General features: G+C 47.5%; 1 protein-coding gene across 1 annotated transcript; it reads right to left on the reverse strand.

Annotated features, from left to right (window-relative positions):
- Positions 1-275: 275 nt before the first annotated feature.
- Positions 276-998, reverse strand: LOC146191914 (zinc finger BED domain-containing protein 4-like). Its single transcript, XM_084600400.1, has one exon. It carries the CDS (start codon positions 996-998, stop codon positions 276-278), a length of 723 nt encoding a protein of 240 aa, XP_084456526.1.
- Between the last annotated feature and the right edge of the window lie 9,786 nt (positions 999-10,784).

Raw genomic sequence — 10,784 nt, forward strand, 5'->3', positions numbered from 1 at the left:
GTATTCACTATTCCATCTTGTAGGAACATCTTGTATCACCTCCAGTGGCTCCTCTCTGCCCATTCTCCTTTGTATTTCTTGCAGTCTTGTTCTCGCGCTGCTGCTTCGTTTGTACAACCCAACGATAGCCCGTGCTTTTCCACACACGCTTGCGAATCCGTTGCTTTCTTTCTTCGCGCCCTGAACACAAAGTTGCACAGTGTGCGCGAAACAAGCAACGTGTACCCAGGGAGTTGGCCCAATCGCGGACACAAAGTTCCGAGCATTGTCAGTCACTAAGGAAGGTCCTCAGGTACGTCCCACTCTTTCAAAACGTCCATGAGTAAAGAACGCAGGTCCTCTGCAGTATGGTTTGCACACAGGTGACGGCACGCAAGAACAAAACTGTGAGGCCCGAAGTCGTCACTCAACACGTGGCACGTCACAGACACGTAACTGTCTCCAGCTCGCGACGTCCAGCCGTCAGTTGTGATGGCGATAGAGCCTACATCCGCGCTGATGACGCTGTGCAGCTTCGCATGGACGGAGCGTTTGACGGCGTTGTACATTTCAGGCACGACGGTCCTCGAGAATGTCGTGCGACAGGGGACCTTGTATTCGGGGAGCGTGTACCGCATCAGGTCTTGAAACCCTGGCTCTTCGACAATACAGTAGCTATGCAGGCCACTTACAATGAAAGAAGCAATTTTCACCATAAGTACCTTGGCACGGGGGCTCTGAGGGTTCAGCTGTGGCTTGAAAAACGAACTAGCACTTGCCTGTCTTGTCTTTGATGTAGAACGCTGCTGAGCAGCAGATGCTCTGCTCTCATACTCTTTGCGGGCTCCCGGATGCCGTCTGAGGTGGTTGATCAAAGGCGTCGTTGTGTTTGTTGGCGTTTTGAGAACTGCTCCGCACAAGACGCACTTGGACGAGCCTGCCTCTACACGTTCGTAAAAAGCCCAAACACCCCTGCGTTTCTTTCGGCATGCCGAAGTCACTGTTTCACCTTCATTCATGACGAGGCAGCAAGAGGCGTCGGAGCAGCGGCATCAATCGGCGCGCAGAAAGCAGCAGGCAGAAACAGACCAGCAGTATAGTTCCGTTTTACTTGCGGCGTGCGCGCAGGAGCAGCGGAGCTGTAGTGGCGGTAGCGGCGGCGCTGCGGTAGAGCGCTATAACTCGTGGAGTAATAGATCTGACGGGAAAACGCTGATCTCCTCTAGGGGGCGCAACTATTAATCTCTACGCACATTGTCAGTTGCTGGTTGTTTTTATCTACAACAATTACGTTTCAACGAGTTTATTTAGTGAACTAGATTGCATGATACAATATATCAGAGATTACGAATGGCTGAGCGACGCTTTCGTCCGACTTGCGTCCGCGCAACCCGAGGCCATAGAGTTGCGCTTCCCCTGCTGTTGGCTCTTCGAACTAGTTATCGCCGAACGCTCGATCTCCTCATCGTCCTCTTCTTTTCAGTGACTTTCGTTGCTTTCGTTCTTTCTCAATTAGCTCGCGTGCTCCCCTCTTGCTGGCGCTAGGCGATTACAACTGGCTCTAGGCGACCTGAGATATATAATGGAGAGATGTATGAGCATGAGCTGACAACATTCATGCAACTCTCATGTCATGCGCCACTCGCATAATAAACTTAACCTCAACTATTGATGATGAAAGTGAATGAAATTTTCAGGGAATAAGCATGTAGCGTTACTTCTCGGCAGATTAGAGACGTGTGAACTATGACACGACTACGAGATGTTGCCTCCGCGATTCGTGATATGTCCAATCTTTAAGAATGTTTCCATGCAAATGGACCGTGTCGCGGCCACGCTGAAGCATGTAGGCTCCCTAAAACGGTGATCTCTGCTTCTCGCGTAGGTTTATTGCGGCAGCAAGCTGTGCCTGCTCGGAGCTGACGCTGCCTTCGCGAGAATGGTCGGAGGTAACCGAGACGTTAATTCGTGCCAGTTATTCGAAAAGTATTCGAAAATTATTCGAAAATTTGCGAAGATATTCGAACAGTTTCGAATAATTTTCAATTTCCACTATTTGATTCGTTTAACGAATCGAATATTATGATATTCGATTCGATATTCGAAAATTTCGAATATTTGCACACCCCTAGTAATAACGTACCGCGTAGAGTAATCGATAACGACGGCAATCCATTTGTTGCCTGAGGCGGAAACTAGGAAGGGCCTAAGAGGGTCAACGCCTACACGGGAAAATGGGTCAGTGGGTATGGGGATCTGCTGAAATTGCCTGAAGGCGAAATTGTGGGCTTCTTCCGACGCTGACACAATTCACATGCGGCAATGTACTGCTGGACGCAACGGTAGAGCCCGGCCAGTAGAAACGTCGGCGCAGGCTGTCGTATGTGCGAGAGACACCCAGGTGACCAGTCTTTGGGAGCATCATGGAACTAGTCATGGATGGTGGAACGCAGATGCTGAGGAACTACGAGCAATAGTCTGCGTCGTCTGGTCGCATATTGCGTCGGTATATGGTGTTCTCGTGGAGTACAAATAAGGCGAGAGATGAATCAGGGCGGTCGGAGGTAAGACGGAGGATGAGGAATTGGAGCGAAGGAACTTCGTGTTGTTCGTTGGCAGTGCTAAAAAAGGTCGAGACAGACAAGACACGTGCGTCATCGTGAGAGTCGGTAGGACTAGGGGAGTCGACGGGATGACGGGACAAGCAGTCTGCATCTTGGTGAAGCCGGCCGGACTTGTACACGATGGAAAATGTATATTCTGTTAATCGAAGCGCCGAGCGCCTCAAACTGCCAGTAGGATCTTTGAGGGAGGAAAATAAACGCAAGGGATGATGGTCTGTGATAACCGTTGAAGGGCGGGCAAACACTCTCGCTCTGTGATAGAGTATTTTTGTTCGGACGTAGATAGGAGGCGGCTGGCATACGCAATCACCCTTGTGCGTCTGTGTTGTCGCTGGGCGAGTATAGCTCCAATGACATGGCCAGTTGCATCGGTGCGGAGTTCAGTATTGACGGATGGATTGAAATAGGCCAAGGCGGGTGGAGTAGTGAGAGCAGCAATACGTTCCGAGAAAGCGGCAAATTGTTCTGGCGCCCAAGAGAATGACACGTCTTTCCTGAGGAAATGGATGAAAGGACGAGCAAGGGCCGCGAAATTCGGGATGAATCGTCGGAAATAAGAACACAGGCCAATAAAGCTTTGAACATTGCTGGATGAACGTGGAGTGGGAAAATCTCTGACGGCACAAATCTTGTCGGGGTCAGACTGAACGTCGGCAGCATTAACCAAGTGACCAAGGACTTGGAGTTGTCGGCGACCTAAACTGCATTTTTGTAGTTTAGGTGAAGTCCGGCGTGGCGAAAAGCACAAAAATTGTAGAAAGGCGAAGGGGATGGCTTTCAAATGTAGAAGAAAAAACGATTACGTCGTCTAAATAACACAAACAATTAGTCCACTTGAAGCCTCGGAGCAAAGAGTTCATCATGCGTTTGAAAGTTGCTCGTGCATTGCAATGGTCAAAAGGCATGAGTTTGATTCGACAGAGGCCGTCAGAAGTGATGAACGCTGTTTTTTCGCTGTCTCTCTCGTCGACAGGGATCTGCCAGTAGCCGGAACAAAGGCCGATGGACAGAGCAGCTGGCTCCATGCAAAGTATCAAGCGCGTCGCCTATACGCGGAACAGAATAGACATCTTTTTGGTTACCTTATTTAAATGACGGCAGTCAATGCAGAATCTCCAGTTGCTATATTTTGTTTTACCAAAACAAGAGGGGATGCACAGGATCTGCTGGAAGGCTCACTTAGGTCATTCGCCAACATTTTCTCGACCTCTGTTTGAATTGCGCATCGCTCGGAAAGCGAAACACGTTAGAGCAGCCTGTGAATAGGACTGGTGTCACTGGTGTCATTGCGGTGGCTGACAACTGTAGTTTAACCCAGTGGGCGGGTAGCGAAGTCAAAAAGTCACTGTAGGTGATCAAAAGCTTGTTTAACACTGTGACGAATTCCGGCTGGAGACCAACTGCAGTCATGCTGTTAACAGTATCAGGGCGCGATGTAGAGGCCGAGAGAGGGGTTGCAGGGACGGCATTGGGGTGATCTGTATTCAGAGCTGAAATGGCACAATCGGTCATCGAGGACTGCGCAGCTAGTGAAATTCTCTCGGGCAGAACTTGAGTTGACAAGCTGAAGTTAAGGACCGGGACAGTGGTACGGTTCTAGATGATATGAACAATTAGATGAGGAAGGGTGACATGCTACTGCAGGCTGACATACGTAATGGGACACGCAAGACGGGTGGGTATGGCGATATAGGGATACAACATTCAGCTTCAGGAGGAAGGCGGCAGAACTGTGCTGATCGAAGGTAGGATGAGCAGGGCGTCTTCAGAGCAGAGCGGAAGGTCCAAGCGTATAGGCCGGTACAGGAGTGAATGAGGGCAGAGGGGGCTGTTATAAAGTCAATGCTAAGGATAACGTCGTCGGGGCATTCTTGTAGGAAGGTGAACAACACTACTGCCTGACCACCACCAATAGGTAACTTGCGCCATGCACATGCCAACCACGGTATCAGGGCTGCCATTGCCGACGCGAACTTTGGGCGAGACGGCCGGAGTAAGGACATTTTTGAGGCGACTGCGAAATGAGGAGCTGAGAACGCACAGTTAGACGCAGGTGTCAATGAGAAACGGGAATACCGTCCGCAAGGACGTCGATGCGATTATTTTCTAGGGCAGAGGTCAGCAGATGTTTTCAGTCCGGGTCACAACTGCAGCGTCACCTCCGGGAGCTGCATTGGCTAGTTTTCCGGTATGAGGCTAGAATAGGACGGTGACGAACTGCGGAGAGGAAGAAGGGAACGCGAACATCGGGCTTGCGTGGGTGGTGAACGGGTAACAGCACGAACAGTGACACCGGGGTCAACACGGGTCAGGTCGGGGCGAGGTCACAAATAGCGGGGGAGGCTAGTACCCGCAGCGATCGACGTAGGTGAACTGAAGAGATGGCGTGAACCAACGGCTGTGGAAGTGACGGGAAATGTGTCCAACGCGTGAAAAAGTAAAGCAGATGGGGCGATTGTCATGGATACGCTATACATACGGATTGCAGTACCGATATCGGTGCGACAAACTGGCGTTGGATGAGGCAGCTGCAATCACTAGAGGGGCAGGTCCGGAATCCACAGTGTCGGTGGCGCAGGTAGAAGGGAGACCCATATTCGCAACCTCTTGGCGAAAAACAGTCTGAATGAGTGATATTGTAGCCAGGGTGTTGTCGGAGGTATGCGATAGTGAGGCTGCGGGAATCATTGCTCAAGCTCTTGGCAGACGATACGTGTCAATTTACTGTCATTAGCAGGCGGTCATGGAATCGGAAGATCGACACAAGAGGAGCTGGCAGCCGTGTTCGGTAGCCAGTCGAAATGGTGAGATATGCGCCTCTGTTTCGCTTGTTCGCAACGTCGGTACACTTGTAGCACAGAGTCCACGCTGGAACAATCTCTGCACAACAGGAGTTTGAAGGCATCGTTGGCAATGCCTTTTACTATGTGGCCAACTCTATCTTCCTCAGGCATGGCATGGTCGACTTTGCGGCGCAGGGGTAGGACGTCAAGTAATATAAGACTGTAGACGTTTGGGTGCGAGAAGCTAGCGCCTTTTTTCGGTGAGGTGACGGCCTATAGGCTTTCCTGACAGGTCTTGGGGCAGATATCCCAAGATGTGAGGTCCTCTTCATGGGTTTCAAATCACATCCGCGCGGTCCATGTCAAGTAAAATATGATATTCGCCAGCATAATTGTGGGATCCCACCTGTTGTGCTTGCTGACGCGTTCGCACAAGACCAGCCGGTCGACTACATCAGTGTCGTCGGTCCCACAGAAAGTTCCGGGGTCACGGGGATGGGCCATGACTACAGCAGGTGCGGCGGCCGTAGATGTAGCGGCGTCTGTAGTCATTGTAGTGGTGCCGATGTGGCGGCGGCTGCGGAGATCCAGTTTGTCATGGGGAGCGAAGGATTCACCTCCATCAAGAGATGTTACGGGGAAGATTCCCAGTCCAATAGCTGTCGGACACACGGGCAGAGTCTCTTTACTTTTCTTTACTTTTGCCTGCCTCAGCATAGAATATGTCCGCACCACTATCTGCAATACATTAGTGGTGCGGGCGGAGTCTGGCTTTGGACTCCATCTGACATTATGTCCGCATTATCTCAGAAGTCGTCTGCGGTCGTCTTCTTCTCGGAGTGTGCCACACTTCTTTATCCTCAACACAACCAGCGAATACCACTCAATAACAATATAAAGCGAGTATTTTTCGCAGAAGTGTATTTCAGAATAAGGATACTAGTCGCGAACTTACTTCTTGCTACAGATATGTACGTATTTGACATAATGTTACGGAGCGGAAAGTCAAGAAAGGAGACAAACATAACCGATGGCGATGATAGATGACATTTAATGAAAGATGGCTGAACTTGCGCGAGCATGCCTGCCCACATCAGTGCCCACTACATCATCGCCTGTAACATTACTCGGGGCAACCAAACGATCGTCTCGATCGGTGGACAAAGAAGTCAAAGTCGATCAGATTTATGACATGACGATGATGCGTGGATCGGTGAAGACAGAAGAGAAAGAAGGTAACTGCTTGCCGTTATGATGACCGATGAAGCCTGGCACAGGAAGCTTTTGCTGCAATGGTCGTCGGGATTGATGGCTGGGTCCCAGGCGCGCATTAAACGGCACAAGCGGGGTAATTTCTTCACGTCTAGTGTTGTACTGGGTCGGTGGGTTCATCGTCTGGTCGGCGTCTCGGGTCGGTCGGGTCCTTTGGTCAGGCCTGTCATTCGCTCTGTCTTTTGATGTGTTCTCGAATGTTCGTGGCGTCTCGGATCAGTGGGGTCTAACGTCGGGCTACTTGTCATTCTTCGTGTCTCGTGGTCAGGGCGGGGGCTGGACGGTGGTTGGAGGACGGCGATGTCGCGTCGTGTCCGTCTGGCTGGGGAACCGCCACGCGATGCGTCATCCCAGGAACCCGCTGCCGACTGCGCAAGAGGAAACAGGGAGCCGAAGCTCCAAGCCAAGATGATGATTGATTATAACCTACCACGCGCCTCCAACCAAAATGTTACGGGGCGGCAAGTCGATGAAAAGAGGCGACGGAACATGATCGACGGCGGTGGTAGATGACGTTTAATGCAAACTGGCTGACCTAGCGCGAGCACGCCTGCCCACGCCAGTGCCCGCTTCTTCTTCACCGCTTGTAACGGCATTTTCAAACTTCCCGATATAGCTTCGTACATTAAGTTGGTATTTTTATTCGTATACCGTTATCACCACTTGTCTTGAAGCATGCCCGGTGATGCAGAACTAGCAAGATGCTTTTTGCGATGGAGCTAAGATTGTGAAATTTTTGCGTCACAGCCATTCAGCAATATATTGGATGTCGGGAGCAGCAACCCATTTGGCATGAAAAGTAGAGGCTTCTCACTTGATTGCAGGAGAGGCAACGCATATTGTTATGTTAAGACAAAAGATACATCACGAAGCTCGAATTGCTGAAGTCAGTTATTGGCAAGGTCGTAAAAGATGGCAAGCTTTCATGCATTCGCTAGCGGCAGCTGGTGATGTAACGCAGTTTTTGTAGCTATATATTCTGAAGAACAAAAGGGTACAATGTATAATTCCGAATATATGGGTGTCTTTGTGGAAACTTTACTGCTGATAATTGCGGCGTCTTTTCGTGTACAACCGCGAAGTCCAAATCATTGTTCAGGAGCTGTCTAGAGCACTAAACAGCAAGCCCATGCTTCTGGCAACATTCTCAAAATGGGAGCAAAGGCGCAACTAAATATCCGTGCTACACCTTCATGAATTGCTTCTGCGAGGAGTTTAGCGGACAAGATTTTTTTCTCACATCTATATAGATTTATATCCTGGCATTAGATCCTGGTTCCAAGAGCCCTTCTTTTAGCCTACAAGGGATGCAGTGCCATGGCGGTAACTATATGTGTCTCCTGTAAGGTCTGTTCCAGATCCATCTATTGCTTAGAAAGGTTCGCACCCACCGTCACAATCCTTGGGTAACTCATGAAATTGTTCAAATCAAGCGCAAAGTGAAGCGATGTAGGAAGAAAAAAAACAGATTCCTTACAGCACTTCCAAGTTCTGAAACAGAAACTTGCCTCAAAATTAAAACTAGCGAGGTCTCATTATTTCAATACGACGCCCCCAGAATTCATCAGAAGTGACCCCCAGAAATTTTGGAATTTTCTAGATCGAAAGGTTGAGCAGTTGAGTAAGGTTCGCATTGATAATGACATTGTCACCGACTGCACGAAAATAGCACAAGGTTTTAACCAGTACTTTCAAAGCGTGTTTCTGACGGTGACGGCAACCACAGCTAGAGTTCGAATTGAAGACCAAGGTAACATACCAAATATTTCTGTAAATGGTGTTCTGTCTATGCTGCGTAAACTCGGCGATAAAAAATCTGCGGGCCTTGATGGGCTCTCAAATCTGTTTCTTAAACGTTTTGCAGCGCAATTATCCGCGTTTTTAGCAAAAATCTTTCAAGTTTCTTTACTTTCTCGTGAAGTGCCGGAAGACTGGAGAATGGCCCGTGTTGTTCCAATTCATAAGAAAGGCGATAAGCTAACCATTTCTAATTACCGTCCAATTTCTATCACTTCTTCTTGTTGCAAGTTATTAGAACAGATAGTCTCTGGTTATCTTAACTCCTTTCTAGCTGAAAATAACATTTTATCCTCCTTGCAACATGGCTTCAGAAAGGGTATGTCCACTGTCGCGCAGTTGGTAACTACAGTTAATGAATTTCAAGTAGTTCTCGATAAATCTGGGCAGATTGATGTCCTCATTTTAGACTTCTGCAAGGCCTTTGACACAGTTTTCCATAATAAACTCATTTATAAATTAGTAAGTATCGGCGTCCCTAACTACCTTGTTAATTGGATTAATGCTTATCTTACATACAGGAAACAATACGTAGAGGTTAATGGTTTCAAATCAAACGAGCTTCCAGTCACATCAGGTGTACCCCAAGGGAGCGTGTTAGGACCGCTGCTTTTCATAATTTATATTAATGATCTGTCTGTTTCTCTTCCTGATAATGTCTCTTTAAGGCTTTTTGCGGATGACTGCATAATTTTTAAGACTATAAATGAGCCCGACGATCACTACACCTTGCAAAATTCGCTATTGGCTGTTCACCAATGGTGTCTTAAATAGGACATGAAATTAAACCTCGACAAAACAGTCCTATTGCGAATTTCACGTAAAAAACACATCAGTCATTTCTCTTACAGCCTGCTTAATGATTTAATTGAGGAGACTACACATTATAAATATTTAGGGGTAACCTTAACTCATGATTTAACTTGCTCTTCTCATATTTCCGACATTTGTTCCTCCGCATTTTCCAAGCTGTGCTACTTGAGGCGGAAACTTAATGATGCTCCAAGTAAACTCAAACTTCTTGCATACACATCATTTATTAGGTCTAAATTAGAATATGCTTCAGTTTTATGGGATCCTTATTTAAAAATAGACATACATAAAATAGAGATGGTGCAAAGGAAAGCGGTAGGTTCATTTACAGTAAATACAAGAGGTCAGACCTACTACACTAATGAAAGCTAACCATATTCCACTACTTGAACTACGCAGAAAAATGTCCCATTTATTGTTTATGCACAACCTCTTAACACACAAATTAAACATACCTCGCCCTGAAATTCTTAAACAATTGTCGCGCAGGACACATCATTCAAGAAGTAACCTGCTCGAACCCCTTTTTGCAAGGACTAACTCTTTCAAGCACAGTTATTTTCCACGGACCATTTCCGACTGGAACTGTCTTCCTGAGGCCATTCTCCAGTCTTCCAATTTCATTAAAGCTCTAGAGTTGCATTTTTTGAATGATACAGTGTTGTATTTTGTTGACTTGCTCATTTACTCTAATCCCGTGTTTTGATTTTTATTTTTATTTGTTGTTTTAATGCCTTGTATAACCACTCCTGCCTGGGCCAAAATATTGGCATGCAGTATTTTGAAATAAATAAATAAATCTATTGTGAGACTCTACTGTGTATGACCAGTGTGACAGCATAAAGGCTTGCAATGAGGGCAACATACATAGAGAAGTGAAGAATACGTTCACCATTCACCACATATTTCAATATCCTTACATCTTAGTTTTGCGTTAGGTGAACCAGCCTCCTTTCTTTCAGTGAAATGCAGAAAAGCCGCGGATAGTTGTGAGCACGTATAAGCAAGCACTCTAGCTGGTACTGGGCACAGATGGGTAGCGGAAAAGGTTTCGGAACCAAACAAAATGAAGGTGGACGCCAAACAACTGCTGTGGAGGACACAATGGTTGATTTAATTTCTAGCCATCCGTGAAACTAAACCACGAAACATGCAGCTAGAAAGTGAGATAAGCTTCCAAAGCCTCTGTGCATCCTACATAGCGCTATAACGTACACTGTCGCGATGCCTGCATAGCAAAGTCTCTTATCAGCAGTTCTTCATGCTCTGCTAATCTTGTCTTCGCATCAAGCACTTCCTTTATAGCTGAAATTAATCCTACTATATCCCTCTGTGTCCTCAGTGTCCTCAGCGGGCTTTCCTTATCACGTCTGTTTAATAAGGCGAGCAGCACGACGTATCGGGTTTGCTCTGCTTTTATTACAAGCACCGCCGCTTCGTGTAAATACCACCACAATCAATGCCACGAAAGCAACTAGATGAGGAGCTAAAATTCCGGATGAAAGTAGGCACTCTT

The sequence above is a fragment of the Amblyomma maculatum genome, chromosome 4 (assembly GCF_055883805.1).
Source record: "Amblyomma maculatum isolate TAMU_Amacu chromosome 4, ASM5588380v1, whole genome shotgun sequence".
Classification (NCBI taxonomy): domain Eukaryota; kingdom Metazoa; phylum Arthropoda; class Arachnida; order Ixodida; family Ixodidae; genus Amblyomma; species Amblyomma maculatum.